General features: G+C 45.1%; 1 protein-coding gene across 5 annotated transcripts in view; it reads right to left on the bottom strand.

Moving 5' to 3' along the window:
* The window catches only part of EPB41L3 (erythrocyte membrane protein band 4.1 like 3), a 226,581-nt gene extending 205,913 nt beyond the window's left edge, over window positions 1–20,668 (bottom strand). For 3 of the 5 annotated variants that reach the window (XM_026496017.4, XM_026496018.4, XM_026496016.4), the window contains exon 1: window positions 20,109–20,668. In XM_026496017.4, coding sequence (XP_026351802.3) covers window positions 20,109–20,653 — 545 coding nt within the window. In that variant the 5' untranslated portion in view covers window positions 20,654–20,668. Of the gene's footprint in view, window positions 1–65; window positions 2,924–20,108 lie in introns of those variants that run through there. The other 2 variants (XM_057313230.1, XM_048218429.2) reach the window with 2 other exon arrangements.
* Window positions 20,669–21,353: the final 685 nt, after the last annotated feature.

Consider the following 21,353-nt stretch of genomic DNA (forward strand, 5'->3'; position numbering starts at 1 on the left):
GCAGTTTTCTTCTTCCACAAACAAAGAGAGAAACCAACAACTTAAACATTAATTTCAGGACTCACCCACATAATCAATATCCCATGGCGCCAAGATAACATTTTTCCAGATGATGGCCAGATCCACATTCCATGTTCCGAGAGGCAGTGAGACAGGAAGGATGGGCAGAAAAGAGAAGAAAAAATGTTTAGGAATAATTCAAAAACTGCTGGTAACATACCCCCATACTAAGCATGATAATTAGTGTTCCCTCCTTTCCTGAAACTGCCCCACTGCCAAGATGCTGTGGATTAAGGAGAAAGTTGCTGTAGAAAAACAAGGTAGATAATTCATGAGAGAGCCAAAGGGATCTCTCATTAACATTTTCATTTAGCAGTTGCAAATAAGAGAAAACACATGCAAGCCACTTTTGAATATGTAATAGATGTTTCCAGAAAGAGACTATGAAAGAGTTGTATGAACATATAGGGACATAAAAAGAATTAAAGCAAGTCTGAACTAGAATGGGGGGGGGCTAGGGAGGATTGCTGAAAGGTAAAGACTTAGCTGACTCAAAATCATAATCAGAAAACCCAGTAAAATTATTTACACATCCCAACAAGCATTTGACTAAAATCATTCTGATTACACATTCTCAAAGAATATCACTTATAACCCCATTTTAGACGTGCTACAGGTCAGAGTCATAGACCAGAATTTGAATTCTTTAGAGGAAGGACCAAGAAAATAAGTTCTTCATTTCTTCCCATAAAGGCACAGAAAAAAATTTTACATGGCATAAAAATTCTAGCATACATTGTTTTTCAGTCCTATAAGCCATGATAGTTGCTGAATTAGGGAAGAAATTTTACAGTATAAAATCACATAAAACATAGTTTCAAGTAGATGGAATTCCGCAAACTGAGCCTTCATTTAAAACAGCTCGTCTGTCACAGGCTTTCCGCATGAGCAGTCACCTTGGAAAACCAGGCTGTGCCAAGGTCATGCTGGAGGAATCCTGTGATCCTTGGGTATTCTGGAGGCTCCTGGGCCACTGCCTTACACTACTAATCCATTCCATCAAAAGCTACTGTTAACTCAAAAGAACTGAAAGCAGGGTCTCAAAGAGTTCTTCGTACACCCATGTTCATAGCAGTATCGTACACAATAGCCAAGAAGTGGAAGCAATCCAAAAGTACACTGATGCATGAATGGATAAAGAGAATGTGATATACCCATGGAGTGGAATACTATTCAGCCTTTAAAAAGAATGAAATTCTGACACATGTCACAACATGGATGAATCTAGAGGGCATCGTGCTAAATAAAATAGACCAGACACAAGACAACAAATATTGTTTGATTCCACTAATACGACGTAGTTAGAGTAGTGAAGTTCATAGAGACAGAAAGTAGAAAGGTGGTTGCCAGGCATTGGGGGTGATGGAGAAATCGGGGGCTGTTGTTCGGGGAGAAGATGAGAAGAGTTCTGGAGGTTAGTTGAACCACAACGTGAATGTGTGCAACACTACTGAACTCACACTTAAAAATGATTAAGATAGTACATTTTAGGTGATGTGCCTTTTACTACAATTCAAAACAAAAAAGCTAGTGTCAGAATGGCTCTTTGGAACTACTTGACCACCCTGTGTAGACCCAATCTTCAAAGGAAAGAATGAATACCGGCATAGAAGTCAACCCTCGGTGTCAAGTGTTAAGTTAAAAAGATTGCAGTTTGTAATAGAACAAAAGTAGCCTAGCTTGCTGAAGAAATGTTTCCTGAAGAAATGTGGTCTTCCTCTCAGCAGACGGTAGGGTGAGAGTAGTTACTTAAAGGGCACTGATTTTCTCACAGTGGTAGATGGCAGAAATCATGACAGATAGGCCTGCAAAGACCAGAGACGAGCCAGCCAGTCAGCACTCAGTCCGCAGCCCTCTTCTTTAGCATCCAAGTCCAGGACACCTGGAAAAGAGTCCATGCAAGGTCTTTCTGATGTTCTTTGGATATTTTAAAAGTTTAGTAACTTGGTTTGTGGATAGCATTTGTTTAATCTGCTCTCACTGGTCCTGGTAGCGAACGGGGAATTTTCTTCTCGTTGTAGACACGCACACTTTAATAGTACCGACCAAAGGATCTAGTCGATCCTCTTGCATACGTTAACTATTTTTGTTTGCGAAAGAATCAGAAAATAGAATAAAATGGTGCATCTGTGAGTCACTACAATCGAAGTTAGCTTAAATATCTGTTTCCAATTACTTCTTCTCCATGATTTCTGTCACCAGACTCCTGTGTCCATGGGTTGACCTTGCAATGAATGAAGACAACTTGCATAGGGAAGGCCTTAGGGAATCCAGGAGTGAGTTTGGTGGTCCTTGAAGGAACAGGATGACCTTGAGAAGGCCACTAAACATCTCTTTCCCTGAGTGGAAAAGGAGATGAACAGTTGTATTGGTTTCCTCACAGAGTTATGGTAGAGATCAAATGAAATGATGCTTGAAAAAGACCTTTGGGAAATACCAAGCTGTGTAAATTTGGGGGGGAGGGCTTTGGGATGTCCCTAATTGTTGTCTGCCTCTTGGGCAGGAATGCTCAGTTCCTTCCCAGTAGACGGAGAATGTCCAAATAAGGTAGGATATGCTTTAGCCTCAACTTAATTCTTCAACCTTATCTGGCAGTCACCCTATTGACTTATTTCCAACCAAATGAAGGCCGATGAGTCTGCAGTTGTGGTTCTTAAAGTGCAGTCCAGGGTCCCTGGGAGGCCTCTAAGACTCTTAAAAGAGGATGATGAGGTCAAAACTTTTTCCTAGTCATACCAAGACATTATTGGCCTTTTCACTCCCATTCTCTCAGGAGTGAACAGTGGAAGTTTCCAGAAGCTACATGATGTATATCACACCCTCAGTTTCTCACATAGAAGTAGACATAAGAATCCACTCTCTTGTCCTAAGCCAGACATTAAATAGGTTTACAGTGCTACTCTTTACCCTAATTTTTTTCATTATTTAAAAAGATTTATTTATTTATTTTAGAGAGAGAGCACATGTGTGAAAACACATGCATGTGAGGAGAGGAAGGGAGAGAATCTCAAACAGACTCCCTGCTGAATGTGGAGCGCTACGTGGGGCTCGATCTCACAACCCATGAGATCATGACCTGAACTGAAATCAAGCGTCAGACGCTTAACTGACTGAGCCACCCAGGTGCCCCTATCTTAAATTATTATTGCTTTGGAAAATATAGTTAACTGTAATAAAAATTATATGTTAACACGGAATGGACTAATTTTATCGTTATTTTTAAGTGAATTAGAATAAGTACTTCAAAGTGTCTCAGTTGTCATTTCTAACGTAATACATGTCAGTAGGTAGAGCATGCATAAATAGAAGTTTTTTGCATTCTTCTGTCATTTTAAAGCATGTACAGAGGTCCTGAGATGGAACTGTTTGAGCATCTCTGTGTCCGGAACGGACAACCTCTTTCCTTACACCCTGTGTAAGCCTGTGGGCTCCGGACTGCAGGAGGGCAAATGATACGAGGTGGGCTGCAGAAGGATGGAGGAGCAGACCAAGGAGCAGGAAGAGACCCCAGTGGCCACGTGCAGGATTCCGGACTTTATGTCAGCACTCCGTCGGGCTATTGCATACATACCGGGGCTGCAGCTGACGTTCCTTTCTCTGTACGGGATAGTTGTATGGAATTACTCATTGTTCAAATTACTTTTCCACCCTACAAGATTCGCTGTAAAAAATGCATTTATAAAGCTCTATCCCAAAGCTTCATGACCCTATAACAGATCTCCAGATTGCCTTCTGAAAGAATAACTCTTTCTCCTACGTGGTCAGATGCAGCGTCTGCACTGTGCTTACCACTTAAAACCAACTTTATGGTTAATCTGGAAGTGAGAAAGGTTAATAGATGAGTTTACTTTTATCTCCCAACAGTGGCAGGTAGCCCACATTCCAGTGGAGAGAGAATCAGGGGCAGAGCTTGTGTTCTGGGGGTGCTCTGTGGAGCCGGGGTAGACGGCCCTTTCTAACATGGTGAGGCCCTCCCGTGCTGCTTGCAACCCTCTCTGCTCTGCCTCGTGGGCTCTTTTGTCCCTCTCCCCTCAGAAGTTGTTGCAAACATTATCCATTGTCAAGTCCCTTCTGCATCCTGTTCACTCTTAGGAAACAGCCTCACAACTCTCTTCACCGAGAAGCTACAGGCAGGACGCTATGGAGTTAATATCCATGCACCATGACTATAAAATTTATGAGCTGTAACTTTAGTGTTGGGAAGATAAAAATAATTACCTTAATATGCAGTTTCCAGGAATAAATAGCAATGGAAAGCGTGATCATGATTTTCAATAACAAGAAAATAATTGTAGATTAGTAAAATCAGTGAGAAAAGACAGATCTGAGCCATGTCAAGGTAAGGGGATGTGTGTGAAGAGGGACTACGGAATGTAGCCAGGGGACAAGGCTCGTTACAGCAAAACATCTTATCAAAGTACATTCTCCAGGGACCTCCGTTAAAATAGCATGACTGGAGGGACAGCCTGTACCTTAAGGGAAGCAACCGATAAGGTGTTGGAACTTCCATCAAGATTGGGTCAGTAAATCCTCAAGACGGGGGCAAATCTTTAAAAATGCTAGCCATCTGAGCAAAAAATGCATGGGATTAAACTTTGCAGTGTATCTAATTGCAAACATATTTTTAAAGGTGCTTCTTTTTTGTTTTTATTTTCTTTGTTTCCCTCTCTTTTTCTCCCCTTTCTCTTTTTTTTGGGGGGGGAGGTTGTGAAGAAGGAGAGGAACTATGATTTCACAGAGACAGTCTGTCTTTTTTGAATCGACTTTGGTTTGGGTGAGTCATTCACCCTGTGTAAGCCTTGATTTTGCTGTGTCTTCCCGTTACATACTGCAGAGGTGGGATGAGAGCCAGAAATGAAGACACTGCCAGCCCTAGAGCAGAACGCTTGGCACACAGTAGGTGCTCAGTAAATGGAAACTCTTTTTCCTCATCTCTTCCCTTCTTTTCTTCCTATCTCAGCTGGCATCCAAGATAACTATGCTGTATATGTATACACAAAGATACTTCCTAGCAGACAGAAAACTAGAAAGAGAGCAAATGTACACACTGGGAAGACGGATGCCTGTAGTTAATGAATGCATTAAAAATAGAATCCTGTATCCACTGGTGTCTGACTCTGGATGTGGCAACTGAATAGGTGTGGATTCTACAGACTTCCTTAATGCTCATGTTTGTCTAGAATCTTTCTGAGATTTCATACACCTTCTTCTTCTTCTTCTTCTTCTTCTTCTTCTTCTTCTTCTTCTTCTTCTTCTTCTTGATTTTATTTATTTATTTGACAGAGAGAGAGCACAAGCAGGGGGAGCAGCAGAGGGAGAGGGAGAAGCAGTCTCCTCGTTGAGCAAGGAGCCTGATGTGGGACTCGATCCCAGAACCCTTAGATCATGACCTGAGCCGAAGGCAGATGCTTAACCAACTGAGCCACCCAGACGCCCCATACACCCCCCTCTTCTGATGGCTTTTCCTTACTCCCTTTTTGCCAAAAGACAACCTCTTTCCTGTGCTATGGAATCCTTCCCTCCATGGGTCAAAATCCCCTTCTGCCTGGGACGACCTGGTTCTGCGAACTCTGGTTTTCCTCCAGCATCTCAATGCTGCCTTCGAGGGGTCTTCCTGGTTTTCTTTACCTGGGTTTCCTGCCTTCTCCACACTACCCTCCCCCGTCCCTGGTTCTATCTGTGGCTTCTTTTTTCATTCCAGGCCTGGGTGATCTCACAGGTTCTTGAAGAGGATGATATGTATCATGGTCACCTGGTTGCCTTGCCTAGAAATACTGTGACATCTCCTTTTCCTCACCGCATCTTCTTGTAACATCAGCTTTTATACCCGCAATTCCCACACAGCCCACCCGTGTGGCTCTGACCCAAGCCCACCGTGTATGTGCGTACCTCTCCCTCCCTCTCCCCCTCCTCACTTTCCACCACTCAACATCTGTCTGACCCCGAAGCCTTACTATTCCTTCACGTTCAGAGTAAACACGACCTCCCCTGTGAAGCCTTCCCAGTCTCCTTGTCAGAATTAACTGCTTCTCTTCAGTATTTCCCCACAACTGGGGTGGCCATTGAAAAAATGTGCATAAAATGTTTTATCATGCAATCATTTCATGCATATGGTCAGCTATGAAGCATAATAATAAAGTGCATATCTGTGAACCCATCACCTATCTTGATAGCAAGAATACTACCAATATCATCGCATCTACTTATTCGGTCCTCCTGCCTCCCCCCTTAGGTTTTCCTACAGAATGCTGTTAAGTTTTGCATGGTTTTGAGCCTTATAAAAGTGGTATTATTATACCATTCAATCTCTTGTAATTTTTTTTTTATAAGCTGTGTTAAAGATTCATCTATGTGGTTGGTTGGCACCTGTAGTTCATTCATTTTCGTGGCTGAACAGTATCTTTTTTTTTTAAAGATTTTATTTATTTATTTGACAGAGAGAGAAACAGCCAGCGAGAGAGGGAACACAAGCAGGGGGAGTGGGAGAGGAAGAAGCAGGCTCCCAGCGGAGGAGCCCGACGTGGGGCTCGATCCCAGAACGCTGGGATCACGCCCTGAGCCGAAGGCAGACGCTTAACGACTGAGCCACCCAGGTGCCCCTGAATAATATCTTATTTTGTGAATATTCCATGATTTATTTACCCGGTCTCCTGTCCATAGACATTTGTGTTGTTTTCAATCTCTTGCTATGATGGTTATTTCTGAAACATTTCATGGTGCATATGTGTGACAATTTTTCCATGGTTTATTGAGATATCTAATGTCATATCAATTTAATATTAGATTAAATTAATATCATATTTAATGATATGCAGAAGTACTATGTTGGACAGTGTGCATATCTTTATAAGATAATGCATAATTGTTTCTCAATATTGTTGTACCAGTTTACCCATTTTCCCCAATGCATAAGATTTGACATTTTCATAAAACTCTCTTTTGAAACTCATCACTATCACACTTTGTACCATGTTTATTGGTATTTAAATGCTCATCTCCCGATAAGATGATAAACATCGTATTTGATTCACCTGTTTATTCCCACGGCCTACATCAGTTATTAAAAAATGCTTTTAAAAATGATAAATGAATACCAAGCTGAAATAAATACAAAAACCTGTATTTGATTTGAGTTACTAGACTTTCGGCCTTTTAATGCAAATAGCATGGAAGGATTACGGTGTTATCAATCCTTTGTGCAAAAATGATTAATTCAATCGGATTGCTTTCCTATTAGATCAGCAGAACGAAGAAAATGATAGTTCCGTTTGAGAAAGAGAGAAAGTAATAACTTTGAAGCAAGGAGAGAAGAAAGCCTGACTATAAGCATAAGGTGTGATTCGGGATGTGGACACTAGAGCCCAGAGAAATGGGCACTGGCAGATAAATAAGAGATTTGGGAAGGGAGTCACAACACTTTAGACTCGTCCAGAGATTTTCACCTTAGGCTCCCTATGTGGCTTCCTGCTCCAAAGTCTCAACAGAAGCTAGCAGTTCCAAAAGAAAAATGTTTTTATCATATAGATTGAATATAATTGTCTGGGCTAGTCTGAAAACCTAACCATAACTTTTAACATTTTCTCTCAGGGTAAAGAACTCAAAATTCTGAACAACTTCTGACAAATACAGCCTTGGAATAATGACTCATCTGTAAGATGGGGAATACCTATGTTCAGAAAGTAGGTCTCTGCCTTTTATCACTCCAATCTTTTCACCCCTAGGGCTGAAAAAGCCAGAGGCTAAAGAAAAGAAGCATTTCCATGCTCTTAAAAACGAAATACACAACATCCATTAAACTACTCTTTGATCATTGCTTTTCTACCGTTTCGAAAAATAACTCAAAAAAGGGGTGCCCAAGCCTCCCAAAGTCTGAGATAGGCAGGCATTCCTTACGGGGGAGATGTAAGAAGTTTAAAAGAAGACCACTGGCTCAAAGAGGAAGGCTATGTCAGCAACATTGCTCAACCTGTGTCTAAAGGGCACAAGACACTCCTGAAACCCCCACGTGAATACAGTCAAAAATAAAAGGCTGCAAAACATTCAGAGGTCATTGACCTGGTCCTGCCCGCATCTTTGATGCGGGCTTTCACATCACGTGCAAACCGATACTTTAGTAGGTCAATGCCTAAAAACAAATTCCTGAATTCAGTGTGTCTCTTTGGGAATAGAGAAGGGTCAACAAAAAGTGGGGAAGAACTACACCATAAATCTCAAGCAAGCAACCCCTCATGGACAAATTCGGCTTGTCTCTACAACAACAAAACCATCCAACCATCAAAAAGAGAATGCATCTGGAACAGAACTCAGCGTTTCCAGCCTCACATGCTCCCAGCAGTCTGTCTGGTGTTTAAAAGTATAACCAATGCTTACACTGAAGTCACAGGAAAAGGTTTAATAGAGACAGAAATTTTAAAAATATGACTCTGATTAACTCTGACACTTAGACTGCTTTTGAAAATCCACCATCAGGGACGCCTGGGTGGCTCAGTTGGTTAAGCACCTGCCTTCAGCTCAGGTCATGGTCCCAGGGTCCTGGGATCGAGTCCTGCGTCGGGCTCCCTGCTAGGCCGGAAGCCTGCTTCTCCTTCTCCCTTTGCCTGCAATTCTGCCTACTTGTGCTCTCTATCTCTCTGTCAAAAAAAAAAAAAAAAAAAAAAGAAATCTAAAAAGGAAAGAAAGAAAGAAAGAAAGAAAGAAAGAAAGAAAGAAATCCACAAACAGATGTATTTTAATTTCCATCCTAGTTCACAATGCTAAGCCACTATAACGATTTGCATTTACTGAACATCTACTATGTCATAAAATCTGGCTCTTGGCTATTAAGAGGGTTTGGGGCGGTGGGGGAGGGGTGTTAGGCTGATGTTCAGGGGCAATGGGTAGAAAAAGAGGAAGAGCAATTTATTTGACCGATTAATTTTCTGTGAACACAATGCACCCTGCTCTCTTAAGCCCACGGCCCTCGGCATTCACTTCCATCCACACCCAGCACACCGCGAAGTGTAATGTGAGGAAATGAAGCCTTCCCCTTTTTCATCTGTTTTTAAATTCTCTTTTCCTCAATCTCGCTGAAATTGTACTTTTGGTCAGAGCAATAATTTTAGGGGTCAGACACTTTTTCTCAAGTCAACTCATTTCCAAGTAGCAGGTTACCTGCATTCCCATGGAAAGCCACCGGTGGTTCACCCCAGCTGGTCTTTATAGCATCGTATAAGCAGCTCACAGTGAAAGCCATTTGCCACATTCCAACCGGGCCTGGTGGACTTTTATCTTCCACTAGACTAACAGCTAGTCAGACAGAACCAACACTCCCTTTCCCTATGCCACATGGAGGCCGGGAGAAAGCATTTTGAAAGATGGGTTATATGTTAGCCTCTATTTATGTTATCGATAGATTTTGATGGAAACTACACAGATAAAGCATCCTGGTAGGCTTTGTAAAGATTACTCGGAGTAACTTTTTAAAAATTAATTAATTAATTTTAAAACCACCTGCCCTTCCCCTCCTGTGCCTGGAGTTGACCCGCAGCCCCTGGAGTACTTCCCCTCAAGCGTCTCTACCTCTTCTGCACATGGTCTGTCTGCTAACAGCCAGCAATCTGAAAAATGCTGTCGAGCAAACGGCAGAGGCCAACGTTCGGAAGAGAAAACCAGAAGGAGGGTTTGATCCTGTGGCTGATTCCTTGGCCACTGCTGCTCCCTGAGGCCCTCTCGAGTCCCAAATTGCAGCCCCTGCACCTTTCAGCCCACCTCGCACACTTTGGCCTCATGAACCCAGCCCTGGGATTTTTCTGACACTGACAAAAGACCTACCCAGAATATCTTTAAAATCACCCAAATTTGTGAGGAGAGGTAAAGGAAGAGGAAAAGAGAAACATAAAATGAAATTTTAGGTAACGTGGTCAACGAAGGAAAGTGCTAAGCCAGTTCAGAAAAACCGGTTAACTGTCATGAGGCTAATATTATCAATTATCTAGAGAATTAAAATTATATTACTTGTGCTAATAATAATGAACCATTCTCATTAAAGAATTCTTTAGGATGTCTACACAGCAAAGCACTATTTTCATTTCCTTGTGTCAAATTGTGTTTCAATAACGCTGACCTGTAAGAACTACCGCGGTGCTTATGCCGTGTTACCAGGTTTAAAAAACAAAAGGTTTTTAATCTATCATGACGCTTTAGGATTGTAGATTTGAAAGCTGAAGCAGCTGTAACTCCATCATAAAGATGAGTAAACTGTCATCCAGGGAAATTAAGTGACGGTGAACCCACAATCTGGAAAATTACACCAGTGCTTATTTTTCCTGAAACACATTTGGTTATACCCTAACAGTATTCTAGGGAGAGCAAAGCTACACTTAAGACAAAATAGGACACCAGGGCACCTGGGTGGCTCAGTCAGTTAAGCGTTCAGCTCTTGATTTTGGCTCAGTTGATGATCTCAGGATCATGAGATCAAGCCCCACATTGAGCCCTGCACACAGGGTTCTGTGCTGAGCTTGGAGCCTGCTTAAGATTCTCTCTCTCCCTCGCCCTCTGCCCCTCTCCAAGGTTTGCATGCTCTCTCTCTCTCAAAAAATAAAAAAATAGGGGCGCCTGTGTGGCACAGTTGTTAAGCGTCTGCCTTCGGCTCAGGGCGTGATCCCGGCATTCTGGGATCAAGCCCCGCGTCAGGCTCCTCCGCTGGGAGCCTGCTTCTTCCTCTCCCACTCCCCCTGACTGTGTTCCCTCTCTCGCTGGCTGTCTCTATCTCTGTCAAATAAATAAATAAAATATTTTAAATAAATGAATAATAATAAATAATAAAATAATAATAATAATTAAATAAAATGAAGACAAAATAAGACATGAAGTAACCAGAAACGCAAGAGTATATTCATATGTGGGGCACCTGGGTGGCTCAGTCAGTTAAACGTCTGCCTTTGGCTCAGGTTGTGATCTCAGAGTCCTGGGATTGAGCCTCCCATCAGGCTCTCTGCTCAGTGGGGAGTCTGAGTCTCTCTCTCCCTCTCCACCCCCCAACGCCTGCTCATGCTCTCTCTCTTTCTCTCAAATAAATAAATAAATAAATAAAATCTTTTTTAAAAAGAGTATATTCATATGTTAAAAGTACAGGCCATAAAACAAAAAACAAAACAAAACATCATGATACTTTTTTACTTAGTGAGAAGGTCTGACAACTGGGTCACACATACAGCATTACTCATTGTTGCATTACCTAATTCATTTTCATCTTTAATATGTTTTTCAAATAGCTAGGAATAGCACAAATTACTCATCCTTTATAAATACAATGCAGATGATGTTGTAATATGATAATATTCTCTGGGATTCATAAATTTGGTGACAGAAAATATCTAAGTCATCCAACCTTTAAAAAAAAATAGGACCTTCTGTTTTTCCAATATCTAACTGTGAGAGAAAAAGTGAAGTCTCCTGAGAAAGGACCCAGGTCCAGGGAGGAAAGAATCAAGGTACAAACCTTGGTCTAAGGTCAGTGTGGTTGCACTGGTAGGTGAAAAGCCTCCCAGCTGCCCATCTAACTTCCCTCGTCTTGTGCCATTAAACTTTGTCCACTCACAGCTACGGTAATCTTTTTATATCTAACCTCCTTGTATTATTCTTCTGCATAAAATACTTCCTTGCTTTCCCAATGCCTATCTGATAAATTCCAAAATTTCATATGCTTACAAGCTGGGTATACCCGTGCAAGCATTTGCCACGCACCAAGCATTTTATATGAAAACACAGAAGCCGTAACAGACTGGGAGTGTGATACGGAGTATGTCTTGCTCCATCCTCCATCCTAGCACCCAGATGCTTGTGTCTGAGTCCTGGGTGAAAGAGCTATAATCCACTGAGTGGCATCGTTGTGTGGTGGCGTCCCTAAGGTGAGAGGTGAATCCTGGACCTCATGAGGCCAAAGGGATGACAGTGCACTGAGCAGGGACCCAACACCTGCACCCAGTCCAGACTTCAGCAAGGCCAAGGCACTCATCACTCGCTGGCAGTCCTGGTGACTCCATATTAGGTTCGGGCCACAGCCAGCTCAGCAGCATCCATTGGTGCCTTTGAGATCTTTGATGTTCAATGTCAGTCTGGTGGGCAGAATAATAGCAAGTAAAAAGGGCGCCTGGGTGGCTCAGCCGGTTAAGCGGCTGCCTTGGGCTCAGGTCAGGATCCTGGAGTCCTGGGATCTGGCCCGGATCTGGCTCCCTGCTCAGCGACGGAGTCTGCTTCTCCCTCTCCCTCTGCACCCTGCCTCATGCTCTCTCTCCCAAATAAATAAATAAACTCTTTAAACAAAAAGAAAAAAGAAAAAAAGAGCAAGTAAAAATAGTAGGGTTCAGGCAGCACAGAGAAGGTTTGGTTTTGCAAGTAGGGGATTCCCCAGGGTTTCTAAAGGCCGGTCAGGAGAAATCTGAATATGGCTGGAATCACCATTGTTGCAGGTGGTAACAAAGTCAAAGAAATACAGTTGTACTACAGTTATTAAGCTGTTTGGCCTTGGAAACATGGCTTGCTCTTGTATCCACTATAAATTAAAGTGCCCTTAAAAAACAACCACAACAACAGATCAGCTCTGTCCATTTGAAAAAAATGAAGTACAGCAGTTTTACCTAATTATCTTGGTAATTAAATGATCAATGTAGATCACTTCAAGATCAAGGGGCCTAAATGAATTTGCCACAGATTATTTTAGTGCAGAGATACGTGTCCGTGATACTCATTATTTTTCCAACCTAAATGATGCAGCTATAGATGGTAGCCTAACAAAATCATAATTTCTATTTGATTTTGAAATGCAGAAACATTTTGCAGTAGGATTATCAGGTTTATCTTCCCAACTGCATTTTGCTTTGGTTGCTCTTAAAAAAAAAAAAAACCATAACAACTTGAAAAGTGGCAGAGAGAAGATTACATTTACATATCCTCAGGGTTAAGGTTTATTTTTTTTAAATAATTAAAAAATAAATAAACATAGGACTAAAAGTTTGAGACATAAATATTGACAGTAAAAGTCAATTGGTTAAGTATAAATTTTCACACTGAATTAAGGTTAAGAATATGCATCATATGACACAAAGGAAGGGGTGTATTTGAGCACTTACTATGTGCCAAACATTTTATAAGTCTTATTTCCACTTTTTATAACAACCCCGCTAGGGAAGTATTACTAAACTCATTTTGCAGAAGAGGAAACTAAGACTCAGAAAAGTTAGGTGATTTGCCCCCAGACGCTCAGCGAGACCGTCCTGGTACTGGAGTGCAGCTGGACGACTGCAGCAGCGTGATGCCTCCCGCTTGCTCCCTGATCCTTATCTCAGGGTCTGTTTCCAAGAGAATCCAGACTAAAACAACACAGACACCGACGTGTGTGTATGGGTGGGAGACAGAAGCTTAGCTCGGAGGAGAGTAAAGGTTGGTGAAGGCAGGGAGAGCACTCTTTCAGAATGACAGTATTTCAACAATTTTTTAAGGATCCAGGTTAAAGGTCATTGTTAAGACTGAGATGAAAAGGAATTTGTGAAATTGGCATGAAAGCAAAACACTGAGAGAAGGGAAAGGACTAGGCCAAAGGTAGCACATTTTATTTGTTCCCACCCCCGCAGCCACGCACATATGAACACTTTCCTCTTTGCTCCAAAACATACTTCCCTAGACTCCGTACACGTTGGGATGGGTACTGTGCTCACTGTGTGTCGTACCATCATGCTTGTTCTGCTCTTTAGGGTTTGCAGGCTACATCTTTTTAAACATTCTCATGTTGTATAGATATTTTCTTATTTACAATGCAAATTAAAAAGGGCACCAGCATCCAAAGAGACAACTATTTTAGGTGGAATGCAAATACATCTTAATTTGTCTTACATCAGACCTCTAGCTTATCCAAGCGATCTTTGCCCACACGGACTCCTGGTTTGACAATTTAGCTCTGCAGAATTTTGTGGCTATTGGGGGGGGGGATAAGGTCTCTAGGTAAAGGTAAATATGAGCATCTGGTTAAATATTTGCTTGTATTTGAATTTGTTCTCATGAATCTTCCACAATGTACTTTTATATTGAAAAGGTTACAGAGATGGAGAGATTTGCCTATTTTTTAAAAAACTATCAGGCTAGTAATGAAAATATTGTGTCTCCCTTGATGATGTTATTTCGTTTTTTTATACTCTGTGGAATGTAGAGATAATAATCCTCTATTATGTCCATGTTCCAGTGAGGAAGCTGCAGCGGAGAAAGACTGAACAAGTAGAGCCGGGTTTGGAAAACTGTCCTGATAGGAATTCCATGTGTGTGGCCAAATGTTTTCATGCAGTGGATGACCAATGTCTTTTCCAGTTTGAAACATATTTATGTAAACTTTATAAATATGAGATGTCAAAGTCTGTAGAACACAGACCCAACAGTTCTTGTTCACTTAGATCCCTCCGATTTCTCATATTCCGGAAGAGATCTGAGTATATAACTCTAACCTCATAATAAATTATGTGATTCCCAACTATTCAAAGCCTTGGTACCTGATGGTGCCCTGTTTTGTTCTACTGGCTCATTCCTCATGGACAACGGGCACTTTATAACTATTTGAGGAGGTTGGATTTATACTCTCAAGTTTGAAGGTTGTACATTTAAGACTGTTTGGAAGCATTTCCATTCCTGGAATATGGAAGCTGGCAAGCTTTTTACAATGATTTGTTTCTCCACCTGTCCTCAAACATGTCGTACACACAAGAGGAATGGCTGTCTTTTCATTCTTCTGGATCAGAAACATTGGAACAAGTACCCATGCTAATTAACAAGGCGTGATTATATTTTGTGAATCAAGGAGCCATGACAGGAATCAGATGAAAAGCTCCTTACAAGAGATTCTAGATCAGACAAACTCATGAGCCCAGAACCAAGAATTCTAGCAAATATTTCTGGATGCTTCAGCACTTGATGGGCGTCTTGTTCAGCAAGTCTCATTTTTCTTTCAGCCCAGTTACTACAGGCTTGGCTCTCCACATGCAGGTCTGCTTTGTCTCATCATTTTCTCATCTCTACTATGAAGAATATTAAGAATTACATGGATCCTTCCAACTACCAAGGCTTAAATTATTTGTGTAATTAAACAAAAATGAGGTAGAGAGTGGTTCGTGAAGTTTCCAGATAACTTCCACTTCCCTACTTTGCCTATAAAGTCCTGATCAAGGGTTGGGTACTTGCTATATTGTCTTGACTTGGGTTTAGAACATCTTTCCCCCATCTCTGCCCTTCTCAGGCATCCCTATGTGATGGTTCACTCAGTGAAAATTATTGAGCCCCCACTTTGGGCACCCCTTAGCGGTGAATACAAAGATGAGTAAGTTCTCAATCAAAAGGAACACACTGGAGATGAAATACACAGGATGAGCAAAGAGCTACAGAAGGCAAGGTGAGCAAGAGAGACCTTCTGAGCATGACCAAGAAAAACTTCCTGAGGAAGGTGGTCTTTCAGCTGGGCCTTGAAACACTGGTAGGATTTCAAGGTCAAGGGTGAGGAGAGGCATTTTAGTTGAAGGAACTGGGTGAGCAAAGAACACAAAAATAAAATCTAAAGAGATGCATCAGAAATGGTGACAGGTGTCATGGGTTTCCTGTGGGAGCCAGTGGGGTAGAACACTGAACGTGTAAAGTGACGAGAGAAAACGAAGGATTCTTAATACAGATCTAAGGGTTTTAGGAAGGAGGAAAGACCTGAGGTTCGGAGCTGGGGAGTGATATAATCAAAGCTGTACTAGAAAGGACTGAAGTGCAAGCAGAAGTTAGGGGAGGTGGGAGGTCCAAGAGAGGAGGGCTAGGCTGATTAGCACAATGGTCCAAGCAGGAGGTGACAAGGGCCTGGGGCAGAACAGGTAGCAATCTGAAGGGTGGGAAGTCACAGTGGGAGCCACCACATGGCCACTGCCATTTCCATGGTGTGCATCTATGGGGAGCAATGTGAGTAAAGGAAAGCATTAAAAAAATGAAGGCCCAGTTCCCCACCCCACCTCCCCCCCCCCCCCCGCCCCGCTGGTGACTCAGGATATGTTGCTCTGAGATAAGGGAGGAAAGTATGAAACTGATGAATGAGTTTTAGACATATTGAGATTAAGGTGACCATGGAACAGCTGGGTAGATAGCCACTTGGCAGGTAGAAATGCAAGACTAGATTTCTAACAGATGCTGAAAAGTTAAGACTGGTAATACTCCATTCCATCAACCTCCACTCCTACTTCTAGAAAGCAGAAGCTTGTTGCCAGGGCAGCTAACCTAAAAGCCAGGCTGGGTGCTAAGAGTTTTACCTGTTCCTGACCCCTCCCCAGGAAGCAAGGAAGCATTCCCATCCCCATTTTACTGGTGGGCATGCTGCAGCTCAGAGAGCTGACATAATGTGGAATCCGCAGTGAGGTGGCCAATTTCTGATTCACGTCCTTGTTTGCACGTTTCACATCCACCCTAGGAAACGCTAGCTCTTTACCTCCTTTTATTTCAGGGCTTCCAATATAAGTACTACCATGCATTCCTTTGTCCATTAATATCTATTCTCCTCTTCTGATCTTCATGCATTCCACTTGACTCAAATCTCTCCTGTTCAGCTCCAATTATATTCAGTGCCATTCCCCATCCCCTTACTGCTCTTAACCTAGTTAGCTGCTCACTTGCTCATTATAGAGGATACCAAGATAGTATAATTTCACTTCCCATGTCGTGCATTCTGTCCACAATCCCACCAGGGTACAATCCTTTGGATAAGCTTTGGGCTATGTGACCCACAGCACTCAGGAACACATGCTGGGCAGCTAGCAGAACTGTTCTTCCTAACGGGGCATGCCATCATGGCACCAAATGCTCCCCAAAAAAGCCTCACATGCTACTCAATTAAAAAGAAATAATTTTCTCTTCAGCAATTTGGTGGCTACCTTTCATTTCTATATTGCAATTTCTTTGACTCCCTGGCAAAATGACAAGTCATAAACTTTCTAACAGCCGTCTACATTTCCCCATCTTTACTATGGAGATATGCTAAAGTGGCTTTTCAATTTCTAGCCTCTAGCTCTCCACTGAAAGTTGTATTTTCTAATTAATCTTGTGTCTTGCGATTCCTGGTTAACTAGTTCTGAATTAGAGACTTCTCTGCTCCATGTGCTAGGTCTCACACTTTCCTTCCCAGTACCTCTGATAACTCTGAAGTCATAAATGAATTCTCACAGTGTGGCAGGTGAAAATTATTATTCTCCTTCCAGATGAGGAAGTGGCTGCCCAGAGTGGACCGTGACTCATTCGGCTCCCTGGATCTTTTTAATGAACCATTCACAGCCAACCGCCCTGGCTTCAAGAAGAGAAGAAACAGAGACATGCAGGCTTCTTAAATGAACGGTGGGCATGTGGGAGAGAGAGAAGGATGAGTGTTAGGGCTCAAGAGGTGGAGCTGGAAGGAGTGACCAGCTAGGCAGGCTGACCTTCAGGGAATTTCCTATTAGTCTGTTTATACGTAGTCCTGGGGGAGAACATCTTCTCCCTTCTTTAGTGAAGTTTCTTTTGCTGTTGCTGCTCAAAGCTGGGGCTTGCTTTGCTGAGACCTCTTACCCTTCTCACACCTGCCTATACAATAGCAACAAAATCATGTTTTCTTTTTGGTCCACCCAATAGACTATGCAGACAGAGGCCATGTTATGTTCCCTTGTGTGATCCTCACATTTGAATAATGAAATTCATCTAAAATAGATAGAATACTTGTAAAAGTGGTGAGATCCCTGTTTCTAAAGGTATTCAACCAGACTATTATGGAAGGAAGGACTTCGGCCATACAGCTGCCATTCCGTTATTTCTAAATTTCCTAATATTTTAAGGGCATTCTTATTTAAAGTGATTGCACCAATCCCAAATGTTTAAAAATATATGTGACTAAACAATGCATACTAGTTCTCAAGTGACTATTACAATTAGTTTAATATTCTGATTTTAATAATGACTGATCCTAGAAATTATTAAATGTCTTCAGGCCATTGTTTTTAATTACAAGCACCAGTCTATAAATGTTAATTGAACACCTACTATATGCCAGACCCCAGGGATAAAAAATGAGAAACACAGAGGCAGCCCTCAATAATTTACATTCTAGTGAGGGGGATGTCTCCATTATTGGGACTGAGGGGTCACAGCCTAGTTATATAATTTCATTTGGTACCTCTGCTCCTCAGAACAGAGAATGTTTTCCAGGAGTTTCTACGGGTTCTAAGAAGCCTATGTAAAAGTCCTCTTTGGAAACTTAATGTTAGGAGAGAGGATCTTCAACCCTTGATTGTCACTCAAGTCTCTGCTGTAATTGATCCAGCGGGGAAAAGCCTATGGCAGAAAACGGAAGGAAAGAAGGAGGCCTGCAAGGTCACTTCAAAACCAACCTGAACTTGAACCCTTCCTAGCCATAAATTAAGTGTACACATATATACACATTTTCACCCTGACCCCCACCTCCACTCCCACCCCCACACGCAGCACAATCCCAGGGTAGGAAGGGCAAACCTTGCTTGGCCCCTTAGTAACTGTCGTTTGGAGAAATGCAATATAGGGGCCTCCACTTAGACCCTCTTCTACCAGATTAGAGTCTGTTTCTAATCAAATGGAATTTAGGTTTAAACCGGAATTAGATTTGGGATTTACAGTCATTTCTACTTTCATTCATTTCGTGGATTCCAGCTCTCTCTCGGCCTAGTTTTAATCCAATGCACTTCGGAAGGAATTACACAGGAGTTGTCTACGAGCGGAGGGTGGGGTGGAGGGGGCTCTAACGCCTGGGCCCCTCCGGAAACCTCCTGACTGGGTCAGTCTTGACTTGCCTCGGGATCTTTGGCGCTCACCGCCACCCTACAGCGACTGCACTAGCCGCCGGATCCTCACGTTTCTCCTTCTCACGTTTATTGGACGCCGCCCCTCGCTCCCGAGAGGATTTCGCCACCAGCACCCCAGGCTTTCCCGGCGCAGGGACAGAATGAAAAGCGAAAGCCGAGGCAGGCGGGCCGAGGGGGCGGCCTAACGTGCCGCGTGTCTGCTGCTCCTGAGTCCGCAGTGCCGCGAGGGCTGTCACCACCCAGTGAGGACCCGGTCTGCAACTTTCAGCTCAAGTCGGCTACCCCGGAGGCCGCCTCAGCCCCGACGCGCCCTTCCCTGCCGGCCCAGAGCCCTGTGGCTCCGCGGCCCAGTGGCGCCCTCCCGCAGCGGGTCCGCCGCCCCCACCTCCCGCTCAGCTCGCCTCCAGCTGGCCCGCGGGCCTAGCTCCCCGGCCTCGGAGCAAGACGCACCCCAGGGAGTTCGGCTGCTCAGCAGCCCTAACTTCGACTTCCCAAGTGACACGACGCCCTCCCTCGAGCGCGCGCCAGCCTCCGCCAGCCTCCACCCGAGGTCCTTACAGCCCAGCCGCGGGAAAATGAAATGCCCTGCACGGGGCGCTCCCCCGGGTTTGGAAAAACCGTTTCATTCGCCCCGGGTGCGCCTTGATCCTCCACCCGCAACCTCTGGCCAGATGATTTTCACCCTGGGACGCGCCCGGGTGGAGGGGCCTGGGAGCTGGGGCGGGAGGAAAGGAGGCGGCAGCGCTGAGTTGCTGGGATGCAGCCGCGCGCCTCTTGCGGCGAGGGGCTGAGGGCCCTGCGGTTCTACTGAGCAGAGGGAGCGGGCTCTGACGACTCTGCCTCGCGGAGGACCGCATACGCTTACCCTCACACACACACACACACACACACACACACACACACACACACACACACACGCACTGCCGCCAGCACCCTCACCCCGCGAGCCCGGACGCGGAGGTCGGTGTCACTGGCCACTCTAAGGCAGGGGCTGAAACGCCCAGATAGAGGCAGAGGCTCTCTCCTCCCCTCCAAGCTTTCACCATTCTAGGAGCTCCCCTCCACCGCCACGACAAGCACCCCCAATTTCCCAGAGCAAGAAAGGTCTGGCTTCTGAGATTCCGCTCCCTGAGCTAGCGGTTCAAGTGCAGGGGGGCAGGGATGGATAGAGGGAGCACTGGAAAGCGAGCCCGCGCTCACCTCCGCCTTCCGCGCGGAGAACCGGCCAGTCCTACTCGCCTCTGGAGCACAACTAGGCGGCCAAGGCCGGACAGCCGGACCCCGGGGCGCTCCAACTCCGGCGAGAGAAGGGAGGGTAGTGACAGCAGCAGCCGCTTCGCGCGTTGGCAAAGGCACGGAATCTCCGAATAGGCTGAACCGCGGGCGCGGAGGGGTGGAGGCGCGAGGGGCGGAGGAGGAGTTGCTGGGGCCGAGAGGGATGACGTCCTCCAGCGCCTCGGGCTCGCAGGGACTGAAGATTCCTGCTCTCGCCCGGCCCAGCGCGCTCTGTCCAGGGCTTCGCAGAGGCGCCGCGCCCGGCTGCGCTGCGGCTCCAGAACGGCGCGCGTGGGGGCGATCCCGGCCAGCTTGAACCAGGGTGCAAGCCCTCTGGCCATCTCAGAGCACCTCTCTGCCTGTTCTCGCCTTGGGGTGCCCGCCCGAGAGTCCCTGCCGATTCTAGACCGGCCCGGGGAAGGCAGCCCCCGGCCGGGCCAGCCTCGCCCCTTCCTCGCTTTCTCCCTCATCGACCTCGAGCCAAGGGCAGGCGCCCGCGCCCCGGCCCCTGCCCACTGGGCGAACCGGTGTCCCGGCCTGTGCCCGACTGCGAAGAGGGATGGGGCACCGGAAAGGAGAGGCGCTCACCTGGGTCACCTGAAGCCTTCCTCTCCAGCTTCACTAGGAGCCTGTTCGCAGCCCCCAGGCACAACCTTCCTCGAAGAAAAAAAGTAGCGCAAGGGCAGAAGAGAGGTAGGGCGGCTCACAGGTCCCTGCGCAGCGGCTTTTTCCTTCGGATTCTCCCGGGTCCAGTCTCGGGTTCGCTGGCGGGAAAGGGCTGTCGGAGGCTGGAAGGGGCCGCCAGACCCGGGTTCCTCCCGCAGTGGTGGCGGCGGCACCTCCAAGTTGCCACCTGCAGCGCGCGTCGGGCGCCTGTGACAGCCCGCGCCGCTCTGCCCGCGCCGGCCGGCCCTCCCCGCCCGCTGGTTGGCTGCGCCCCGTTCCTGGGCGGTCCCGGCGCTCGGCCCCGCCCCGGCCCCCGCAGCCGTGCGGCCAGTTCGCGGAGTGGTTCTCCTTGCAGGCCTGCCTGGGCTTTATAGCCAGAGAGTTTGGGGAGCTGCTCAGGCTTTGCAAGCCGGGGAAGAATCCGTCACACGCACGAAACACACACAATTTTGTGTAGGTTGGGGATTGGAGGAAAGAGAGGATAGGAGAAATGCCCTTGGTGTG

The sequence above is a fragment of the Ursus arctos genome, unplaced genomic scaffold (genome assembly GCF_023065955.2).
Source record: "Ursus arctos isolate Adak ecotype North America unplaced genomic scaffold, UrsArc2.0 scaffold_17, whole genome shotgun sequence".
Taxonomy (NCBI): domain Eukaryota; kingdom Metazoa; phylum Chordata; class Mammalia; order Carnivora; family Ursidae; genus Ursus; species Ursus arctos.